Consider the following 22,365-nt stretch of genomic DNA (forward strand, 5'->3'; position numbering starts at 1 on the left):
CCAGTTGCTCCGGCTGCCCCAAGCTGCTCCAGCTGCAAGATGACGCTCTTTGTATTACCAAGTTGGGAGTAGCGCACAATATCTCGCCGCTGCGGAGCGGAAAAACCTTAAGCGACCAACCACCCCAAGCCCGCTACCTCATCGCCCCGCCATGGCCCGTCATACCAATCTCAAAGAACCACGCTGTGTGGCTTCATGCTTCTCTTTTTTGCCTCCCCTGGCCGTCATTCCACCTCACCTTCCCTTGAACCCGGAACCAACTGACGGCGTCCCACGTCTCTCATTACTGTTGTCCCTTACTCCGTATATTGCCTCTACTCTAATTGTGCTGCGACTGCCTTGGAGCAGCTTTCCAACACGGCTGGACTCCTGAGTCCTTATGAAGACGAGCTCTCCCCGCCCGTTTTGAAATCTGGTTGCGACTCTTTCGGTCACCACGGCTCTCTCCCGCAACAGCCTCTCACGTTGCCCACCATGGCTTCGAACGCTACACAAGAGACCTTCTCGCCGTCTGACGTACTGGCTGCTGTTAGGACGATGAGGACTGGGGAGAAGGAGACGAAAACAAAGGCCCATGAATATCTGGAGAGATTCCAGAAGTCGGTATGCGTTGATGCATTCATTACACATGAGCATATCGCTGTGCGCCGTGCTAACCGAGGACTTGTAGAAAGATTCATGGGGTACCATAATGGGAATCCTCCAATCCACCGCAGAGCCCGAGGCCACCCTGTTTGCTGCTATAACACTTCGTGGAAAGGTTTCTATTCTGCCTCCCAAGCTCAAGTCCCAAACACCCTTGACGTGACCTTGCTGACATGACTAGATCACGTATGATCTAACTACCCAGGTGCCACCGAGCGAACTCCCGGCTCTTAGAAGTCAAATTCTGCTTCTATTGAAGCACTTTGCTGCCGGTCCGAAGCCCATTCGCGTGCAGCTCTGCGTTTGTCTGGCTATTCTTGCGATACAAATGAAGGACTGGAACGACGTTCTCCCGTCCGTGGTACAGTCCCTCGGTGACAGCCCTGAGAGCCACGCTTGTATACTAGACTTCTTGAGAGTTTTGCCTGAAGAAGTGACCGAAGGTCGAAAAATTACCCTGTCTGTACGTGGATCGCAAACCTGTCGACTTGGAACCAAGTCTCTTTCGACGACAGACCTACCATCCGATCGGCATCAACACACCATGGGGATCATAGTCTAATTTGTTGGAAAATAGGAAGAAGAACTTGCAGCACGGACACAGGTCCTATTGGGAGACAGCATAGATCAGGTGGTACAGCTCCTAATAAGCTACTCACAATCATCACGTATGCTTCCAACAACTTTACTGGAACTGAAATTCTTCAACTTGATGCTAATTGTTTGGTTGCAAATTTAGCGGCTGCATCGCGCAACCCCCAGCTCATAGAGTGCATTACCTCCTGGTTGAGAGAAGTTCCTGTTATGAACATAATCAACTCACCACTTCTGGATCACATCTTTGCTGGTGTTTCGAGTGACGAAAGTGGTGCGGAAGCCGCCGAGTGTCTTTGCACCATGCTCCGGGAAACCAGGGATATCGATGAGAGCCAAGATGCCGTCCATGCATTGTACCCTCGGGTTGTGGCACTGAAGCCACAGATCGAAAAGGCCGCTGAAGCCGACGATACGGACCAGTTGAAGGCATTGACCAAGGTCTTTTCGACAGCTGCGATTAGCTGGGTGGTTGGTGTTGCTCGCGAACCGTCTCATTTCAGACCGTTGGTAGAGGCTGTTCTGGAGTGCGCTGCTCGAGACAAGGAGCGTGACGTTATTGAGCACACTTTTGACTTCTGGTACGAGCTGAAGCAGTATTTGGTTTTGGAGCGGTACATTCAGGGCAGACTAGAGCTCGTCGATATTTTCTCGAAGCTCGTTGACATCCTGCTCCGCCATCTAGAGTATCCCCGGCCTGAGTCTGGAAACGAGAGCGATCTCTTCGATGGTGATCGCGAGCAGGAAGAAAAGTTTCGAGAGTTCCGTCACCGAATGGGTGACACTTTGAAGGACTCTTGCGATGTCATGGGGGTGACTGAGTGTCTTACCAAGGTTCTTCACGCTATTCAGCTATGGACGCAAAAGTATGCCGGACAGGTCAATGGCTCCGACGTTCCCCATTGGCAAGAGCTTGAGGCTCCTCTTTTCGCAATGAGAGCCCTGGGTCGGATGGTTCACAAGGACGAAAGTATTGTGCTCCCCCAACTGATGCCGCTACTGGTTCAGATTCCGAGCCACGAAAAGCTTCGCTTCGCGACAATCATGGTTCTCGGGCGATACACCGAGTGGACTGCAGCGCACCCTGAATATTTGGAACCGCAGTTCAATTATATTGTGGAATCTTTCCAGACAGAGTCGAGAGAAATACTCAGAGCCGCTGCACTTTCTCTCAAGTTCTTCTGTACTGACTGCAGGAATCTCCTCAGTGGGCAGGTGTTACAGCTCCAAACATTCTACGACCAAATCCTGGACAAGCTACCTGATCTGAGCAAGGAGGAAATAACCGAGGGTGTTGCCAACGTGGTCGCCGTTCAGCCTGTTGACGAAACGTACAGGCTTTTGAAAACCTATGCCGACCCTCTGGTACAAAGATTAATGGCCAAAGCCAACAACGCTTCCAATGAGGAAGGCAAGCTAGCCTTGGCTGGTAAGTTGAACCACAGAGCCGGCCTTCTTAGCATGACGTGACTGACTTTGTACACTAAAAGATCACCTCCAACTTATCACCATCTTTGTGCAGAATGTTGTTCCGTACGTGGCTCCAGGGGGAGAAAACCCTGCAGTCAAGTATTGGCAGGAGATCTTTCCCATCTTGTCGACTGTTTTGGACAACTTCCTCGACTTCAGTCCCATTTGCGAACGCATTTGTCGATGCTGGCGAAATATGGTCACGTCGTATCGAACTGCCATGGCCCCTCTCCTTCCTGAAATGGCCAACAAGCTCGCCAGCAGCTTCAACACATCTAGAGAAGGTTGCTTCCTCTGGGTTACATCTGCAATTCTAAGAGAGTTCTCGGAAGACCGTGAGCATTTGGACCAGGCCACCACGGAGAACATCTATACCTTTTTTGAGGCTCAAACAACCGCTTTTCTTAGAGTGATGGCAGATTTGCAGCCTAAAGATTTGCCAGATGTCATTGACGACTTCTTCCGGCTTCTAATTGATGCCCTTTTGTATTACCCGCAGAAGCTGATTCCGTCGCAGCTGCTGGTGCCAATTTTCCAAGCTTCGGTCTACGCATTAACTTTGGAGCAACGAGATCCGCTCTCGTCGACCCTGCACTTTTTGCGCGACTTGCTATCGTACGGCGGCGACAATCCGGCAAGTAGTGAAGGTCTTCCGGAGGCACAGGCTGCTGAAATCCGTGGAATCATCAAGAATTTGTTGATGGCCCATGGTGCCGACCTTGTCAAACAAACCATGGCCGGTATGATGATTACGTTCCCTGGGGACTGCTTTGCGGATGGAAGCGGTGTTATCCTGGCCTTGTTTGAGATTATGCCAGCACAAACTACTCAGTGGGTTGCGCATACGATTGAGCTTCTTCCTCAGGGAACTGTGTCGGCACCAGAAGCTCAACGATTCGTGACCAAGGTCAAGGAGAAGTTGTCATCCGGGGATGTGAGCGGCCTCAGACATGTGCGCACTTTGCTGCAAGACTTCACCACTAATTACCGCCGTCGCAATGTTGCTCCCAGAGACGGCCTGGGCCAACTCGAAGCTGCCAGATTTCAGTTCTCTGGCTAAGCAAATGACGAATAAAATTTGAAAAAATAAGGCCAGCAAGATAACATGGGGACAGCCGAGGAAGCATGTGCGATATAGGGAAAAGATACCAAGCAAAAATTAGGGCGTCAGCAAGCCCTTAATATTTCAAAACTGGAGTGGAAGTCGATGGGCGAGGAGTTGAGTGATTGTTGTTGGACCCAGTCATGAGCCCGTGGGCATGTAGCCCGGACGCATCAAGACGCGAGCCGTCAGCGGCTCTGTGGTTCGATGGCTGAGATGAAATAGAGATATTGGGAGCAGTAGCATGATTTTGGAAGCATTGTCGGTGAATGGAAGGCAATAATTTTTGGGAGTCATATTGGTGGCAAAAGGCGAGCGTGTGCTATTTTAGAGAATTGCGACGGAGGACTTTGAGAGAGCGTAGCTGAAGAAGTGGAAGTTAACTCGGGCCCGGTACGTTTCTTTTGGTGCGCTTGACCCGTTGCTGGCCCGACTCGGTCGATAGGCCAAATTATAAGTCTTGTCGTGTCCATGTCTGTCTCAGCCTTTAAGCGCCACCGTTTGATAGTCTTTGTTGGTTTGGGCCAACGCACTGCCGACACTGTGGGCTACTGCAGTCCAATTTTGATTCTTGTGGCTTCAGCAAGCAACATGGAAAGCTTCCCAGCTCCAAGGCCAGCAGCAGTCAGGACCGTGGAGCCGTCGCAGCCACACGCTATTTTGAGCTTGACGGCTCTCCACCCGTTCTCGTCGGTGCCTCTCGCAACTGCAAAGGCGGAGGCCAATGGCCCTCGTCCAGTCGGTCGTTGAGCAGGCACGACGGCGACGGGGCGCCTACACGGTCCTGTTTGCTCAAATCTTAACCAAGTGGTCTTTTTTCTTCCCTCTCCTCGGGTCTACCTGGAGAGCACGCATGCCTTGTCGTGGGGGTAGCTGGTGTGCTTCTCGAAGCTGTAGTTGCGGTGGTCACATTCACACCGGCAACAATCCCTTTATATAAGAATCATGAATGAACAGAAAGAAAGAAGGAGAGTAAGCGGCCATGACAATAGACAGAAACGCGAGGAAGAGGAATACTCGAGCCGGTACCGGGCGGTGTAAAGAAGGCAGACCGCCTTGATCGGTAGGCCCGCGCACCAACGGGGAGGCAATTCACGAGTTGGCGACGAGTGGAAGATGGCAAAGCGGACGGGCCGTATTCCTGCCGCCTCCGCGATCCGGCCGGGCGATGGGCGGCCGCTGGCTATTCACTGGACCGCGCAAGTGTCGACACGCCGTCGGAGCCGTGAGGATTGTCGTTTCCAGGGTGAGACATGGATACGCTCGGCCTTGTTGTGAGGTACATCATGTGACGGAATCCCCAAACAAAAGAGGATTCATTCGCGACGAGAATTCGACGCCGGGGATTTATTCAGAGGGGCTGCAAAAGTGCAAAGAGCGAGCTGCTGATGCGGCCGGGAACCCGGCGCCTGTGACTCTTGGCAACAGGCGTCGTTCGTACCTAGTAGCTGTGTAAACATGGGAATCCGCTTGCCGCAAGTCAAGGGCGAGGATTGCGTCGTGGTTTTGAAAGTCTACATGCCGTTTCGTGGTTGTGTACCGGGCGTGTTTTTCCTCCCTCCCTCCACGAAAGGCGCTCTTCCCGACGAAGGAAAAACACCACATCGGGGGGCGTGGCTTTCCTTGCAAAGCTTCTTTTTTTTTTCCTCTTATTTCCTGTACTTCGCGTAGAGCATGTATTTTGAGTGTAGACGGGTGCCAAAGACAAAGAGACGGGCTTGAGGGCTGGCCGGCGGTCTGAGCCGCAGCGCAATGGGCCAGGCCGAACTCGCCTCCTGAGGCCGCTTCGACGGCGCCGTCGTGGCGATTCCGGGACGGTGCAAAGGACGGGAAAGGCGATTCAGGGGCTCTCAATGACGACGGTGGCCCTTTCCTCGTTCAGAAATGGTTGGCAGGCACCAGCCGGGGGGGTGGGAAGGGGAAGTGGTGGTATCTGCGCCAAGGAGTGGGCAATCATGGGCTTGGGCGTCAAAGAGGCCGCGTGCTTTGCCGACGCATCCTGACAGACCACGCGTGTCGTTGTGTCTGTTCTCCGCGTGTACTTGAAGAAAGGTTCGATCTGAACAGAGAGGTCCTGGGCTGCGGGGATGGAGGTAGGACGGGGGGCGGGAGAGAATCACGGCAGAGAGAGAGGACACGGTCAAAGCGAAAAGGCATTCGGCGGGAGAGGCATGGTCTAAGAGGGACATCTGTGACGGAGGCGAGTTGGTGAAAGAGAGAGAAAGGGGGAGGGGACAAAAAGTGGTGTCTCGGTATGGCCAGAGACATGTAGACAAGACAGAATATTTACAGTTGTGAAAAGAACAAGACTATGTGGATTCTCGCTTCGTCCTTTCCATCTCACTCCCGGTATTGTCCTGGAGAGAGGATGAAATGCACAAGCCGCTCCTGAGCAGGTTACACCAACAGTCTGTAACAAAAAGGGATTGATTGTTCCTATAGGCCAAATGGGAAGAAAAAAGACCCTATGCGTGCAAGACCACTGTTTTCTTCGCCTAGACTTCTTTGTCGTGTTCAAGTCTACTGCTGCCCTGTGTTTCCTATTTCGATATGCTGCTCTTTCACATCACTGCTCGGCTATCTCGTCTGGTTTCTTTTGCGTTTGCACAAAAAGACCCCTTTTGTTAGCACGGATATAGGCGCTGTTTCACTTCATAGGCCATCCTATGTAGACCTTGTTCAAGCTACACAGCCATCCATCTACTCGTTCATGGCCAGTGGATATAATAGTCCAAAGAATCACTAGTCAGGCACAGGCACAATGGACAGCATCCATGGCACCCGAATGCCTAGGTATAATAAGTCTCGTCGCCGTTCTTGGACTTCTTAGCAGCGACTTTCGACGTCAATAATCTTCTTTCCGCCATCCTTGCTACCCTCAGCATCCTGCCTTCATGCCCAGTGTTTGCTTCTCCTTGGCTAGAACCGGGTTTTGGCCATATCGTGACAGAGGGGAGCAATCACTGTAGCTTGTGAAATACCTGAGACTCGCTGTGTCTCATCTTTTGGTCACTTTTCTGCTTCTTGGCATCACGGAATTCTTCAAAATGGACGGCCGAACGAGGGCGCCGGCCCGGTCCAGAAAGAGACAGCGCAGCAACTCTCCCGCAGCCGGTCCGTCGAAGCGTGCTAATACAACCAATAATCACAACACTGGGGGCGACGAGGACAGTGACAGCGTTATCGAGGTGAGAGTGGAAGAATCAGAAGAGGAGGGTGAAGACAAGTATGCCGTCCGGGAGCAACGATTTGCCGTAAGGCGGGAGAGGGATGCCGACAGCCTGACCTGCAATTTCTGCCTCAACCTTGAACTCAGTTCAAAGGGGAAAGCCCCGGCGTGCAATAGGCAAATCATCGATGGGTTGGTCCATGAATGCCAAACGTGTGCCGACCACAGATATCAGTCGGGAGACCTGGATCATCAATGCTTCCGTACGGGTCAGCATCCAGACCTACAAGTGTTCAAACGCCACTCGAATTTCCACCCAGTCAACTACCCCAAGCCCATCACCTGCGAGGAGTGTAAAGACAACAGAAAGGTGAAAAATAGCCGTTGCGATGCCGACCCTTTCCTGCAGCTACGATGTACAAACTGCATGAAGACCAAGGACAGTGAGTCGAAGCTCTGCCTGGTCAAAGCTAGCACGGGCGACGCCGACTTGGGCTGGGGATACGAGGTCGAAAGACAAATGGGCCCCAAGCCGAATCTTCAAAAGGGAAGACGGAGGTGGTTTCGGCGCGAGTGTGACATTTGCAAGAGCAAGCCTGACAAGGAAAAGGGCCAAGTCTGCAGCTGGTTGGACTCGCGCCAAACCGGGGAGCCCGGAGATGTTCGTGAGCCCTGCCTCCAGTGCAAGGAAGGCAAGATGTCCTGCTTTGACGGCGGCATGCTGGTTGGACATCCCGACAGCTTGGAGGTGCCTACCGAGTGGTCGACCAGGGGCGATCTGGGCGGCGGATGGGTGGAATTGAGAGGCGACAAGGGCGTCGTGACGAGGCCTCAGTGCAAACAGTGCCACGCCCAGAAGCGTCACTGCAGGGCGTCGGCAAAGCACGCCGAGTACGCCTGCAACTGGTGCTGGCAGACGGGCATGGTGTGCCGGGACTTGAACGACGAGAACAAGATCTACCCGCTCTTTGACCTCAGCAGGGTTGGCATTGGCAACTTCTGCCCCTTTGCCCGGTGCGGCCGGTGCGAGGCCACGGGCAGAAACTGTGATCGCCAACGACCCTGCGATTCTTGTTTCTTCAACGGCGAAGGGGACATGTGCGACAAGTGGCATGCTGGAGCCCTGCGCACACTGAACTGCTTGAATCGCCGCATCAACCATGGCGAGAACATGATGGTGAAGCCAGGACCGCTGTACTACTTGAGTATGGGCTACGGACCGGAAGGCGTGGATGACGAGAAGGACGGAACGCAGATTGAGCACTACGTCGGCCCGCCGTTCGCGCGTTATGCGTTCAAGACAGTCCCCGATAGACCGGGCGATGTTCTTGAGCAGAACAAGCAGGCCCTTGTGGCCGAAATGCAAAGGATGAGATCGGCATTGGTGGCTCGGGGCGTGCCTCCGCATGGAGCTCCTGGCGGTGAACTTGACGGCATGAATGTGAATGATATCACACTCGACCAGCTCAGGACCTGGCTGGTGAGACGGTGGCCAAGTTGGACGAGGCAGTGCGACAGAAAGGAGTATGCAAAGCACAGAGACTTCAAAATCGTTTCCAAAGCCTATATAAGGTCAAAGTTGATGGAGGCTAGTGGAGGAAGCCCAAATACAACCACACTCGTCGAGGAGTTGGGCGACGGAGAGGAGGACCTACAGACAATGCCAGTTACAGAGTCGACCTCCAACATCACCAGTGAGGGCGATCGGACTGGAATCGGCGCCGTTGATGCCTACATGGTCAGCACAGTCAGCACAGCTCCCAATGTAGCCAACAATGCTACCTTCATGACGATACCCAGCAACCTTCTCTCTGGAGGAATCCCGCTTCGTCTTACCTTGCCCAACTCCGAGGATTACCACGAGTACCACGACAACTCATTGAATGTCTACGACATTCAATCAGCTCGCTGGCGAGAGTTTCTCAGCCAAACTAGGCCACCTTGTGAAAAAGCCATATGGCAAGACTATTATCAAAACCCCACTGGATCGACGGATTTCGGCTTGTTCAGCGTCATGAATGGTTCTCTTGTCCGCCATTCCCCCATCAATCAAGTCTTCCGCGGCATTTCTTCCGACTCGGTCAACGTGCAACTCCAGCGTTTCCCATGCATAGAACAAAGACAGATGTGCACTGGCTTGACCGAAAGACTTTGTCAAGATATTGAGCACGGCAACCTCCCCCATTCAGTTTGTGAGTCTTGCGTACGATATGACAATGGCCTTTTGTCTCAAAGCCCAGGCAGGATGACCAAGTTCGACATCGTAGCAATGCGTGCCTACTTTTGCAATTCTTGCCACAGTCGCGTCATTGGGGGATCCCTCACTGACTTGTACTTGCTCGGTGCAAAGAACGTCTGGGGCTGCCGGTTCACAAACAACGCCACCATCGGTGGAAGTGTAGCTGTCAACGGCCGAAATATGAATCTTTTCCCCTTTGAGCATCCCATTACTGGATGCACTTGCGGTTTCCACATCTTCAACTCGCACCTGTGTCTGCCTGATCGAATCAAGTACGCACGCTACGCCTTGTATCAAAGCAACAGGATGAGGGAGTGGCGAGTCGCGGAAGAGGAGAAAGATCTGTGCCCAGTATGTCTCGTACACCACCCGAAAGACGTGGCCACCGCTTCACCATCATATCACGAACTCCTTTCCGCGGATGGGACGTCAACGGAAGAAACAGTGTCGTGGGCATGTCTTGTGTGTGGCGGACTGGTCCTCAACCAGCCAAAGAAGAACGCAATAATTGGTGGCTGGTTTAACTGGTTTCCTACAGCGGTAGTGTCAGACTGGGGCATTGATCATGCAGCGAGTTTTTGATCCTGACCCGGTGCCATCGGAGGACTAGGGCTGATGGGTGCGAGCTGGCTCTAGACTCAATAATGCAGGCGAACGAGAGATAAGGGGAAACGAATGGCGGCTTATATGGCGAGCCCAGGCAGCATAGCCAGGCCTCGCATGCAGATCGGTGAGCTGGCGAGTTTCGGGAGTTGCATCCGAGATCAGACTCCCCTCGGGGTCGTGATGCTGATTTTCTCTCCCAACTTGCACGCCCAGTCATCATCTATGGAATTCGACGCAGGGGAAATGCAGCTGAGAGGAGTCAGACATGGACAAGCCACGAGGTGCACGGGGGTATGCTGCCTGAGCAAGGTACCCGAGCACAGCAACAAAACCGTAAAACCGTAGAGGGTGTACTCTTAATGAGATTGAAGAGAGAAGAGGAAAGGGAATACGGAGTAAGTAAGCAAAGGAAACCAGAAAAAGGGGGGGGAGTACCAATGAGAAGGAATCAGGCACGGAAAACGGGAACCACACACAGGACACGGGGCAGGGAACACGGGATACGAGTGTGTACATGGACAGGCCAGCGCAGAGCAAAAGAAGACAACTAGCGCAAATCAAGATGACTTTCATCAGCACGGTGTGCAGCTGCATGTACAAGTCAATGTACATGTAGCAATATATCGACAGTAGCATGGCATAGCATAGCATAGCATAGCATAGCATAGACACAACAAAGAGGCTCAGCAAAAATATTTGTCCTGGCATTGGGGAATGTAGACACCCTTGGAGTGAGAAGGCGTCATGAGAATTTCCAGACAGGAAAATTGAAAAATGAATTACATGTTGCTTGACCAATAATTTGGGGAGAAGGGTGGGATATACTCGAAGTAATATGATCACAAGAACCAACCCATTTTCGGGTGAAAGAAAATCCGCGCAGGAAACAAACAAAACATTAAAGGCTATACAAGGACCAAGGACAAGAAAAGACAGGACAGAAGGATGAAGAGTAAAAAGAGGAATAGAGGCGGGGGAGAAGGAAATGAGGAGGAGAATAAACAGTAACAATATCAGATCAACTTCATCCCTTATCCAGCAACACAACACCAAGGCGGGTGTTAACAACTCTCGCGAAGCCTCTGCTGAATTGCATGGGCAATAACAATGTCCCTGTTCTTTTCTGTGCTCGTCTTGGTATTATGATTTCCTGGGCCCCCAACATGAACAGATTCGCAACTGCTCACTGACATGATTCACGCATCCTTCTCGCAATTTTTGCCATTATTCTGCGTCTTGTGCCCCTTTCATTTGCGCAAGCTGGCTTCCCGTCCACCTTCTGCCCCGACGTTCTTCGGCCCTTCAAAATCTCGCAGCCGGGAATCGTTGGATAGACAATGAGTTTCTTAGCCCGTGGCATCTCAAAAAAAAAAAAAAAAAAAAGTATAGTGCGTGGCTATCAGTAGTCATGTTACGCTGAAAAAGACAAAACAATGCCGCACAGCTGGATTGCCAAAAATCCTTGTCGTTCTCGAATGGCATCATGGTTTTTGTACAAGCCCTCGAAAAGCCCGTCAAAGAAAGCGTGTGCATGCAACCAAATCCGAACCCGACTCCTCGTCCGATGCAGTGAAAATGTTTTCTCAACCGTCCTGGCAATCCGCCACAGTGGTATCACAGCCGTTGCTGTACTTCGTGGTCCAAAAGAGTTGTTTTGCTTAAAAACCAAAGAGATAGTGAATAGGAAAATCCCTGTTTTCCACAGGTGTTACTTTTTTGAAAGTGGTCGCCCGATTGCTGCAGTGGGCGTCGACCCAGCCAACTGCTGTATAAATCAAAAATCAACCCTCTGCACCGTCCTCTTATCATCACACCAGCTCCCTCGGCTTCGTCCCTCACATAATGACACACTTGCCACAGCAGCCGGCCTCCTTCTCACCGTCCTCAATGTCCATGGGCTTGGGGGGCCCGTTTACCCCTGATCCGCCGCCGCTGCCAGTCGAATAACCTTGCATTTCGCGGTTGTATCTTCGGATCTCCCTAACGATATCGTAGAACGCTTTATCAACATTGATTCGCGACTTTGCTGAAGTCTCGATGAATTTGCAGTTAAACGATCGTGCCAAAGCCTCTCCCTCTATATTTTTCAGAACGAAGAATCAGCAGCCAGCCCCAGATAGGTCCGAGGGGAAAGTGCACAGCATTTGCATTGCATATACATGTGTCTAAATATATGCATCAAGTACGTACCTTGCCTGGTTACTTCACGCTCGCCTTCCAGATCACACTTGTTGCCTACTACAACCATGGGGAAGTAATCCTTGTCTTTGACTCGCAAGATTTGTTGCTGGAAGGTGGTGATTTCCTCGAAGCTCTGGCGGGATGTAATAGAGTAGACCAACAAAAAGCCCTCTCCGGTTCTCATGTATTGCTCGCGCATAGCACTGTATTCCTCCTGGCCTGCGGTATCCAAAACATCGAGAAGGGCGACCTCATCATCGATAACACACTGCTTTCTATATGAATCTGTAATAGCCGGCTACATTAGAATTTGCAGACATGACGGGTAGGCAATCCGACGAGGAAGAGAAAAGCGGTGGCGCAGGGCCTGTCGTCGACTGTGACGCACCTTCGATCGTAGGATCATATTCGTCGACGAAATGACTTTGAATCAATTGGATGGTCAAACAAGATTTACCAACGCCGCCGCCGCCAACAACGACGAGTTTGTACTCTCTCAGAAACTAGTTTCGCAAAGCAACTTGTCAGAAGACTGCATGAACTGTACGTCGCCGGTGTGTGACTTGTAAAATAACCAAACGACATCGGAGGGGTCGACAAGTAGGGAAACAGAGCCAGCCCAACAAGATGTTGGGTAACCGAGAGGCAAAGGAAAGACGGGGGCGTTTTTGGGCGAATTGGTCGGAGCAGAGCCAGCATACCTTGGTAGACGCAGCCATTGTGAGTGAAGATGGGGATTTTCAGGTCAAGGGCGTCTTGCGCAAAATCAAAAATAGGAGGGGAGGGGGGTTCGCGAAGGAAGGTTTGGTGTAGTGAGACGATGTTGTAAGGGGCCGTGCTGAATAGCAGCAACAGACAAGCGCGCGGTCAGCGGAGAGATTTGAGCGACTCGGCAGCGGAATTGAGGGCCAGAGAAGGAAGAGAAAACCAAGAGAGCGATGCACTGCACAGCGGCAACGGCTGGGTGACGAGGCGAACGACGATGTTGTCGAGGCCGAAAATAGCTGGGAAAGATGAAGGACAAAGATAACCCAGGATGGAGAATGCGGAACTGGGACTGGAACTGGAACTGCAAGTGGAGGACGGAGTATGGCGGACGATGGGCCCCAAGTGATTGGTGGCAGGGCGCTGGAGTGGGTGCGAGAGACCTCGACCTTGACCCTGGCTGGGCCTGGCTTGACGTGGTTGGTGGTGGTGTTGATGTGGTGGTATGGTGGTATGGTGATATGGTGGTATGGTGGTATGGTGGTATGTGTGGCCGAGGGGTCGGGTGGTGGCTCGTGGGCATCAATGATGGAGGCAAGGCGGGTCGAGGTCCAAGCCAGGGACAATGTTGACAATGCACTCCAGCCTCCATCAATTGATGTCCGTCCTCGGTCGGCACAAATGCGCATGCCTGCAAGTGTGTTGGATACGGACGGAGTACCTGAATGTCAGGTACTTACTTCGTACTTAATACCTGGATGGGTACTTAGTACGTAGGTCGCTAAGCGGAGTACCTGGTATGTACACCGTATTTACGCGAGTGCTGTTGCTATTCAATGCTTCCAGATGTTTGGACGCACGCTCACTCGTGGTTCGATGCGCGCCGGCGCAATTCCGAGGCTTTTTATTTTTTTATTTTTTTTTTCAGTCTTCATGTCGCCAGCCGGCCTCTCAAAAGCAGTTGGCCTTGGAGCAACTGGCACTCGCATATCATACAGTTCTTCCTACTCCCTTCTCCATATCGACATTGATTAACTTATAATACAACATTGCAGAGCAAGCACATACCTACTCCGTAATACCTGGCCCCTAGCAACCTGGTATTGCTCGAGTGGATGCAAGTGATAGGCCGGTGTTATTGACGAGGACACCTTGAATCAGACGGGGGAACGGCCGGGGACCCAGGGGGTGGTTGGGAGCATTTCAAGCACTGGAGGAGGTCGGGGGGCGTGCACATGTGGAGGCAAGTGAGGAGCACCAAATCGCAGGGAAGGTGGCCTGGCACTGGGCGGGAGAGAGATTTGGCTTCAATGTTTGCTCCAAATTGTGGTGCCAACACGAACAAATAGAGTCTGGTAGAAGCAGCCAAGGAGCCTCAAATATTCGTGTGGGAGCATGGAAGGGCTAAATATTGCAAGGACCCCGTCAGCAGTCCCATCATGAGCTGGTTCTTTTTGGCTTGGAAAGAATGCAAAAATCAAAATGAAAAATATAATAATAACAATTATAATAATAATATTAATAATATACATAGGGAAGGGAAACAAGTTGCACTGCTTTCTTGACCGAGCCATTCCTTGTACTAGTGTGCGACCAAGCGCCCCGAGTCGCCATTTCTGCAATTCCTTTACCCAGACTGCACCACGCAGATGCTCTAATACTCTGTGTCCTGTTAGCCATTGACCGGGTACTCCGTAAACTCTGTATCAGTCAATATTCGCCCGGTCTGTGCCCTCAATGCTCAATAATCACACACGACCAGGAAGGCCAGCCACCGTCTGCACTGCACGATGCGATCAAGAAGGCTTGCGCCATGTTTGGCTCCTGGGCAAGCGTCTACGGAGTCAAGTTCAAATACTCTACCAATTAACTCCAAGTGCAGAGTCTGGAGTACCTCCTCGGTCGAGTCATCCATCACCAAGATGCACCGTCTCTCGCCGTCTACCCACGAGAAGCCACCGTCTGTGCTCCGTAGTACCAGAGGGTATCTGTTCAACATAGCTCTCTTTTCGAGTCAACTTCCTCGGGCTGCTCCGTACATTGGGCATGCCAACAGGTCCGCTGCCTCCTCTGTTTATTGACCAGGTCCTCCAGAAGTCCTCAGGAAATACATACAGTCATCTCGTCTTACATACTTACTAACAGGTAGGTCCCCGGGGCATCATAAACGTGAAGGCTGTCGGCCTAGTACCTAAAACCTACTACCTACCTAGGTACTTAAGTACGTAGGTACCTACTTACATAGCATGTCACCGCACAGTCACCACCAGGGGCGACATGGCAAGGATGGACGTGCCCAGCAAGTTGCAATCAGAAACCAGAAACCTCATCTCAAAGGAGGGAAGGGTCGAGAGAACTTTAACTGCTATTACTCCGTAGGCCCTGAAGGGAAGGGGTCCTTGTCCTGGCCCTGGTGGCGGATTGTTTCCCAGCTTGTGGAGCACGAATCCATCAACAGGCCTAGGATTGGGCCATGATAGACGAGAGGCTGGCCGCCGCAAGCTCCTTTTTGGGTGCGCAAGCTTCGAAGGACCGCCTCTCTACCATATTAGCGCCAGGGGAGGGCGTCGGCATGAAAGTGAGGGCAGAGCAACCATGGTTTGGTGTTTTGGGTTCAGCGTTTTTGATGGTAACTGCATGCATAATGCACCTACGGAACAGCGTTTCATGCATTCTCTAGCATCTCGTACGGAGGATCAGAACAGTTGAAGTGTGTGTGCCCGTGGGTACGATTTTGAGATAGAAACCCCCCCACCCGCGGAGAACGTGGCTGCCGACGGGGAGATCTGGTCTGGTCTGATGTGGTGCCACCACTATCACCACCTCTCCTTGGGCTTGGATGTTGGCAAAGTCTGCCAGACCGGTACCATTGTGTCCCTGTGGCAAGCCATCTTTTTTTTTTCTTGTGTCAGGCACAGAGCCAGCTCGCTGCACTCACACAAGGCCCTGCCTTTTTTTTTAATCACATCGACGAGGGCCGCCCTTGATATGGGCTATCTGCTCTCATTGTGGGCTTCTCCCACTACCCAGTCGCTTAGTTCCAATATCGCGCCATGTTGGTGATCTACTCTTTCGTGAAATATATATGGAGTGCTCCGTATGGAACGTAATCTTTCGAAGAGGAGCCCGTCTTACCGGAGGCTTGCCGAATAAGGCGCATATTTCCCGGGCAGCGAGAGACCTCCCCACAACACCTATTAATAAGAAGCCTGCCAATTTATTGTAGTAATATACTGAGCATGGAGTATGATGAAGAACTTGCTTGATGTGCTCCGTATGTACATATGTACATATGTCGTCAATTAGGCCGTGACAATTGAAGCCCAAATGACTTGATGCAAATGTGCACGATGCATGCAAACGTTTTGGCGCCAAGCTAGATCTAGAAGCATATCAGCACATCATACAATAGAATCCAAAGCTGTGAGAATCATATCTGCAACTTGGCGGAGCGCAACATATAATAACTATATGCCACGAAACACGTTCCGCGTTTCGCACTCCGTATTCTACTCGATACACAATGTGACGATGCTTTGTATCAGCAAAGTCATATCCAGTAGAAGATGCAGGCTTTGGGTCGAGATGGCAAGGACACGGGAGGACAACTACTTCCTAGTACTCCGTATCTACCGAGCCCTTGAGCCCTTTATTAATAAAGACTCGCCTAGTTAGCGTCTTGGTGAAAGAGACTGAACCTGGGATGGTGGAGTCTTTGCCATGGTCCCCTGGTTGCTGCATTGAGCAACAGGGGCAGTCCAAAATGTCTTTCCCCTCCCACGCCTTCCGTGAGTCCTGAGCGTGAAACTGGCATTAATGCTGGAATATCAGGGTCACGATGGAAGAGAGAGTAGAGAGAATAGTAATAATAAAAGGCAGAATTTGTTGCACAAGCGTGCAATATGGGGTACTCATTGCACTGCCTCGTGTTATAGCATAATACACATGAACTCCGCGGCTACTCCAACGTGCCAGAGCTGGTAATTCATGCTTTGCGCAAACGCATTGCTTGCAAAAAGGAGTCTGTTTCGCAAAGCCGTACTTTTGGGGTACCGTAAAGAGAGATGGATCTTCCTGGAAAGCCATTCGTACTATGAGCAGCATCAGTGTATGTTTTGAATAAAGTAAAATACTCACGCGCGCCAATCGGGCGGAGGAAAATCAACCATGTGCCAGTCCATAGTGCCGAGACCTGGCATGTCTGTCTTGTTTGAGACTGTTTGATCGGATGGCTTTTGCTCCGTTCTTGTCGAAGCCGGCATTCCGTGCTTTATGTTGTTTTGCGTCGAACCTTTCCAAAGCGGTACTATTATCCTCACGCAGGAGGACTCGGGACAATGGCGCCTACATCATGAGGAGGAACAAGTCATAACAGACCGGAGTTGGTCCTTTGCTTCGATAGACATTTTTGGCGACTGCAGATGCGCAGCTGCTCGTGCAACAAGAGTCAATTGTGCCTGGGTGCCAGGTTAGCACGCTAGCTCCTGCCCCTTTAATGATCCATCGCCCAGTTGGCATGTCAACGTTGGCAGGTGCAAAAGGCTCCAGTGCTGAGTGCAAGTTCGATGGCACGACACCCAAGTACCCCGGAACGAACCGAGAACCGAACACACATGCACCAGGCTTGATGTCAAGTTCTCCGACTCCTCCAACTATTCTGATTTGTTCACAGCTGGGCATTAGCACGTCACCGCCACAGAACAGGTGGTTCGTGCGGATGCCTAGACGCTATTCCGTACGCTTTTATTAGCTCCCCATTACTACATGCTTGGGTACTCGTCTCATTACCGGAATGAATCACGGCCGCTCAGAGGAAAACTGTTTCCGCTGTCCCTCTTCACGGATAGGGGTCAGCGATGCTGGAACAAAACACATAATGACTGGAAACAGCTTCATCAAGTATTCTCTGCTACTACCTGAGGGTCCGTGCTTGTCGTCCGTTTGCTACGATACCCCAGCTTCGTTTTTGGGGTGACTCTAATCATTCGTTCCACCGACTGCAAGGGCAAAATCGCTTGGTATTTGGCATCAGCGCCACGAATTTCGCCGGTTGGATGATATCATAAAGCTAGCTGGAAGGTGACCAGTCGCCATCAGCCCGAGATATAATAACCCACCTGGCATGCAGTCATGACAGGAATGACAAGAACACTGAACCTGAGGGTGTTTACATTAGGTCGTAAGAGAGACCTGCATATTGTCAAATCTCGGGTGTCAACTGAGCGCATATCGCATGCATACCCGCTCTGCGCACGCTTTCATCTAGAGTTCTCGCCTGCGTTTCCGTGTTAGCAGTACCCCTGAGTCTGGCCGGCCCCATGTCCCCATGTCAGGCACCTATCACCAACTTGGTACGGACTACTCCGTACAATGCAGTAGTACATTCTCGGCCTGGTGGGTTACCGATTACCTTATTTACTCAGCTTGTCAGATCAACATCTATCTAATTTCTCGCCTGCACTCTCATGTCTGCAAGTCTGCCCAAGTGGTGCAGATAGATGAAGGCTGATGGCGCCAAGGTAGACAATCTAGAACTGAAAAGCAAACATGATGTCAGAGTGTGTGATTGGGATATGTGGCATCGGCCGCTTCAAATTCGAATATATTTTGTTAGGAGTGTCAGTCGGGAGAGGGTGACGGTTTTCCATCCCGTGTTAGGTGCCGTTGCAGCCAGAACCCAGTCAGCAAGTGTGATAAATTAGACAGCGTCAGAGTCACACTACGGACACAGCGAGTGCTCGATCGTGAGGCCTTGGCCGAATTTACAACATCGATGATTCAATTAGCGTAATACAGGTCCGAGGAGAGCTCAGTTATTGCCTCGCGGATGCTACATCGCGCGAAAATCAGTGCGGAAACGCATCATGGCCCATAGGACTAGTCTCACGATAACTTCTGGGCATTGACATTTCATTGGGTTGGGTCATTCAGCCGCTTCATCACCTTCGGCCGCGCGACCAGTGGTGACGTCTCATGACCACGCACTAACTCGACCTTGCTACGGCTACAAATCGAGTCGTGACTTGCTCAGGGAGTCCACCGTTACAGCATCAAATGTCTCAACGATTGCTCGATTTCTCCACCTAGAAAACCATGTCCGCCAGCTGAGTACGGAGTAGCCACTGGCGCAAACAGGGAGAGTTTGGAGCCAGCAAACATGCCAATAAACAGCATTGCCAGTCTCTTGCAGGACAGCAACTGTTGTAGACACAATATTGTGCGTAGGTAACTACTCCGTACAAAGCTTGTAATCGCCAGACCGAAATACAGGACCGACCCATCAAGCTATCCAAGCCTTGGAGCTTCTAGAACGACGCTCTCCACACTTCACATTTGAGCTTACCCTGGCCAGCCCACTACTACTGTATCCACTCCCATCGAACATGGCTTGACATCCTCGGACCCTCAGGGTAAACAAGGAGGGAATAAACGCCAAGTTTTGCTCCATCCGCATCTAATACTGGAATCCAGAGGATTATGGGCATCAAATTTGCCCAGGCTTTCGATATTCGCCCGTTGAAAGCATCCATGCTGATGTGCGTATTTCCGTCTATTTCTCTATAGAGTACGGAGTACGGTGTGCGGAATACAAAAACCGATAACCAACTTACTGCCGACATCACCAAGTAGCACAAACACCACTGTTGGCCTGGTTAATGGTTATTGCATCGCATACTTCTCAGGTTTTCCAACGGCCAGAATTTCCGTCCCATAGACGTCGCACGTTGTGAACATGCCCGTATCAAGGGTACAGCACATGCTGCCGTGACCAAGTTGAATGTTCCCTCATGCAGCGCCAATCAAGCAACTGCCTAGTTACTACATCACCGGTTCGCAGCACACCGGTCTATACGGAGTAACCTCACGGCCATGTAGTATACCAGAGCCTCCACTACGGCTCTTTATGTCGCTGGTCTTCCCGGGATCACGAAGCCATCTACCGACGTCGTTCTTGGAACCGCTCCGCGAAAGGGGTTCCCTGGCGGCTGGCGGCTGCAAGGGATTGGCCAAGCCCAAGTCCCGAATTGGTGAAGATCGGCAAAATCTTCGGAGCTTTGAGGCACAAATTCTTTGGCGAGGTCACACAACAAGCATAGCCCCAAAACTTCGGAAATCGGAACAAGCATCAAGCTCCGTGGTTGGAACAGAGCCAGAGCCGGGCAAGAACAATAAAGTGTTCGGGCGGATGGTATCGCAGTGAGTTTTTTCCTTGGGCCACAGCACCTGGCAATATATGGCACTGAATGCTCCGTATGCAGGCTCATTCTCTTGTTCTTTGATTGTCTTGAAACTGTAATCAAGTCCGTGGTGCGGAAGCTACAAAGACAATCCCCCACAGGACAATCGGTCTTTCTCACAATCATCTCCGCAAGTACTGAAGGGGCAAGATCATCTGGAGGTCAAGCCAAGAACATGACTCGTGTCTGGACGGCTAAAACCATCCACCAAGCTCATATTTGGCTTACTGAGAAACGGTTTCTTTGGACATCGGGAACCAAGAGCTGATGGACGCTGCGACTATACAATGGCGTCTTGTGCTACCTGACATGCTCTGTGAAGTGACTCGATTTTAACGCCTCTAAGAAAGTCATATACTGTTATATCCGTGCCCAGTCCAAATGTCGTGTTCGAGAGTAACAGCCGCTTCTGCAACTCTTAAAGATCATCTGCTTCATCCTCTTGACTAACACGACGCCCCTTGACATTCTCCTCAACCTCGGCAACTAAACTTTCGAGGAATGCTTGATCCCTGTTTTGGCGAATTGTTTAGTTAGCAAGTCCATTTAAATGAGCAAACTTCAATCTTGCGGGGCCAGCCGCCGGGAAGCACATAGGCCAGTCAGATCCCTCATTTCACGTCCAGAAGTGCAACGATTGAAGAAGTGCCTGCTTACCTGCCGACAAGCGTGACGGTGTTGCGCTTCTTGCCCCACCTAGGATAGCTTCCAACTTTGACACCTTTGGGTTCAACCCTGGCCGCCAGTTCTGTAAGATAAGCCGCCACGGCACTTTCTGGCATTGGCGTAGAAATCAAGATTCTGCAGGTTCCCTTGCCTTCAGGATCTACCAGTCTGGGGAGTATAAATGGCTTCATTCCGTCGAGTAACGCCTGGACTATATAATCGGCGTTAGACAAGCTCGAGTTTGGCAGATATTGAGAAACTCGAAGTAGGTTGGAACTTACACAGGGAGGGAACACCGGGCAATATATGAATGTTGCCATTCACAACTGAGATAGGAACCCACAGGTTGTCCGACACAAAGAGAAACTGGCTCTTCAAGTCTCGACTCTCGTCTGTCGGCAGCCTGACCATTCGTAATTTGGCCTGCAGCGCCGGAGAGTCGGTTTCCCAATCAAAACCTGGAGTGAGCGTATCGGGTCTTGAAAGCACCTTCATTTTCTGGAACGCTTCATCATGCAGCTTTAATGGCAAGTCAAACGCCTTGGCAATGGATTGGTAGGTGATGTCATCGTGACTAGAGGTCATAAACCGTCAGTCGCACACCCAGTGACTCGCAAGGCATCAAGGTGTCAGGTCACTTACGTTGGTCCAATACCGCCGCTGAAAGCCAAGCTACCAGGTCACTATCGATTCTGATTATGGCTAGGAAAAGACTGACCTGGTGACGACAAAATCATAGCGATCACTCATGCGGCGGACCGCTTCCATAATTTCGCTCTCATCGTCTTCAATGACTTCAACGCGTTTCAAGCTCTGGTCCCCAGTTAGCCCCAAGAGGTCTGTCTACCAAAGGAACGAAAAAGAAAATCTTACAATTCCAAGCGAGAAGCACCATTTGGCCAGATAGGCCGAATTGGTCTGTCCAAGTCAGTTACCACTGTAGGGGATTGTCGACGTGGTTCATTCGTGGCATGGAAGGCCGCCCGCCCACCTCGGACCACATATAAGTTATATATATGACGTACATCAACAGTCTGCCAGAGTCAGCTTCAAAAGACTCGCTCGCCATGGTGGGCTTCAAATGCAGCAAGGTCGTGTCATACCTTTCCGCCCAAAACTTCATCTCCAATAATCAAACACGCAGCACTGTGAATTGTGCGCGTACTCCTATCCTGAGACGTCGAGGCCATTCTCGAAAGCGCCGCCGCCGACGGACGCCGACGTACCTGAGCAAGTGACGGCAATGGGGCTGCCAAATGTCTTGCTAGCTGAGATAGTCGCGGCAACATGGAGGTTCTGAAGGGCGCCTTGTGTGCAATGATGCTGGAAACGGGATGATTGGGCTGTTGAAAGTAGCCATTCAATCGCCTCTCCCGTTTTTTTGGTCTCTCCGAGACAGCACCCACAATCCTGGGGTTTTCGAGCCAGTTGACCCCAGTTGACCGGTCCCAGAAATTGGCCTGGTTTGTATTTTGCGTGTGACCCGACGCCAGCGAATGCCGCGGCGAGATGCAACTTGAGCTTTGTCGGTGGCTGAAGGAGAGACGGAACATGCACGCATGTGGACGGTAACTCGAGATGCTACTCCGAAGGCAGTGTGGACAGCCGTGACATGTGGGGCCTCGACTATGCCGACTATGCCCAAGTGAGTGAGTGAGTGAGCGAGCATTCGTGAAGTTGACGGGGTCCATAATATCTCAAAGCTCAGCTCAACTGGTTTGGCGGGGCTGAGCTCTTTCGTCGTCGTCGC

The 22,365-nt window shown here is 51.4% G+C and overlaps 4 protein-coding genes across 7 annotated transcripts; 2 read left to right on the forward strand and 2 right to left on the reverse strand.

The window, feature by feature from the left end:
* The first annotated feature begins 122 nt into the window (after positions 1–122).
* Positions 123–4,455, forward strand: MTR10 (Nuclear import receptor). Of its 3 annotated transcripts, XM_066116954.1 has the most exons (6): positions 123–603; positions 671–760; positions 827–1,108; positions 1,223–1,313; positions 1,385–2,668; positions 2,730–4,234. In XM_066116954.1, the coding sequence occupies exons 1-6, from the start codon at positions 475–477 to the stop codon at positions 3,767–3,769; spliced, it is 2,916 nt and encodes a 971-aa protein (XP_065978841.1). In that variant the 5' UTR covers positions 123–474; the 3' UTR covers positions 3,770–4,234. The 3 variants fall into 3 exon arrangements, with proteins under 3 accessions (XP_065978841.1, XP_065978842.1, XP_065978843.1); XM_066116955.1 differs by having other exon boundaries at positions 223–603; positions 671–1,108; positions 1,223–2,668; XM_066116956.1 differs by having other exon boundaries at positions 558–1,108; positions 2,730–4,455.
* Positions 4,456–5,761: 1,306 nt separating this feature from the next.
* J3458_001853 (uncharacterized protein) lies at positions 5,762–9,801 on the forward strand (the record flags this gene model as incomplete). Its single annotated transcript, XM_007809503.2, has 1 exon — positions 5,762–9,801. The coding sequence occupies exon 1, from the start codon at positions 6,859–6,861 to the stop codon at positions 9,799–9,801; it is 2,943 nt and encodes a 980-aa protein (XP_007807694.1). The 5' UTR covers positions 5,762–6,858.
* A 1,859-nt stretch (positions 9,802–11,660) lies between these two features.
* On the reverse strand, positions 11,661–12,725 carry ras1 (the record flags this gene model as incomplete). The annotated part of the gene is made up of 4 exons (XM_066116957.1): positions 11,661–11,902; positions 12,016–12,291; positions 12,395–12,509; positions 12,708–12,725. The coding sequence occupies 4 exons, from the start codon at positions 12,723–12,725 to the stop codon at positions 11,661–11,663; spliced, it is 651 nt and encodes a 216-aa protein (XP_065978844.1).
* A 7,102-nt stretch (positions 12,726–19,827) lies between these two features.
* Positions 19,828–22,160, reverse strand: J3458_001855 (uncharacterized protein). Of its 2 annotated transcripts, XM_066116958.1 has the most exons (7): positions 21,719–22,160; positions 21,489–21,649; positions 21,334–21,428; positions 21,258–21,275; positions 20,897–21,189; positions 20,607–20,826; positions 19,828–20,461 (listed from the first exon to the last, which is right to left on the reverse strand). In XM_066116958.1, exons 3-7 carry the CDS (start codon positions 21,381–21,383, stop codon positions 20,368–20,370), a joined length of 675 nt encoding a protein of 224 aa, XP_065978845.1. In that variant the 5' UTR covers positions 21,384–21,428; positions 21,489–21,649; positions 21,719–22,160; the 3' UTR covers positions 19,828–20,367. The 2 variants fall into 2 exon arrangements, with proteins under 2 accessions (XP_065978845.1, XP_065978846.1); XM_066116959.1 differs by having other exon boundaries at positions 19,828–20,826.
* Positions 22,161–22,365: the final 205 nt, after the last annotated feature.

This window comes from Metarhizium acridum (assembly GCF_019434415.1).
Source record: "Metarhizium acridum strain ARSEF 324 chromosome Unknown scaffold_1, whole genome shotgun sequence".
Taxonomy (NCBI): Eukaryota; Fungi; Ascomycota; class Sordariomycetes; order Hypocreales; family Clavicipitaceae; genus Metarhizium; species Metarhizium acridum.

Excerpts from the sequence above, each read along its gene's own strand:
- MTR10 (XM_066116954.1), top strand. The coding sequence starts at position 475 with ATGGCTTCGAACGCTACACAAGAGACCTTCTCGCCGTCTGACGTACTG. Across the intron at positions 1,314-1,384 it reads AAGCTACTCACAATCATCAC|CGGCTGCATCGCGCAACCCC; the intron begins GTATGCTTCCAA and ends TTGCAAATTTAG. Across the intron at positions 2,669-2,729 it reads AGGCAAGCTAGCCTTGGCTG|ATCACCTCCAACTTATCACC; the intron begins GTAAGTTGAACC and ends GTACACTAAAAG.
- J3458_001855 (XM_066116958.1), bottom strand. The coding sequence starts at position 21,383 with ATGGAAGCGGTCCGCCGCATGAGTGATCGCTATGATTTTGTCGTCACC. Across the intron at positions 20,827-20,896 it reads GCCCGGTGTTCCCTCCCTGT|TCCAGGCGTTACTCGACGGA; the intron begins GTAAGTTCCAAC and ends CCGATTATATAG. Across the intron at positions 20,462-20,606 it reads ACCGTCACGCTTGTCGGCAG|GGATCAAGCATTCCTCGAAA; the intron begins GTAAGCAGGCAC and ends TCGCCAAAACAG.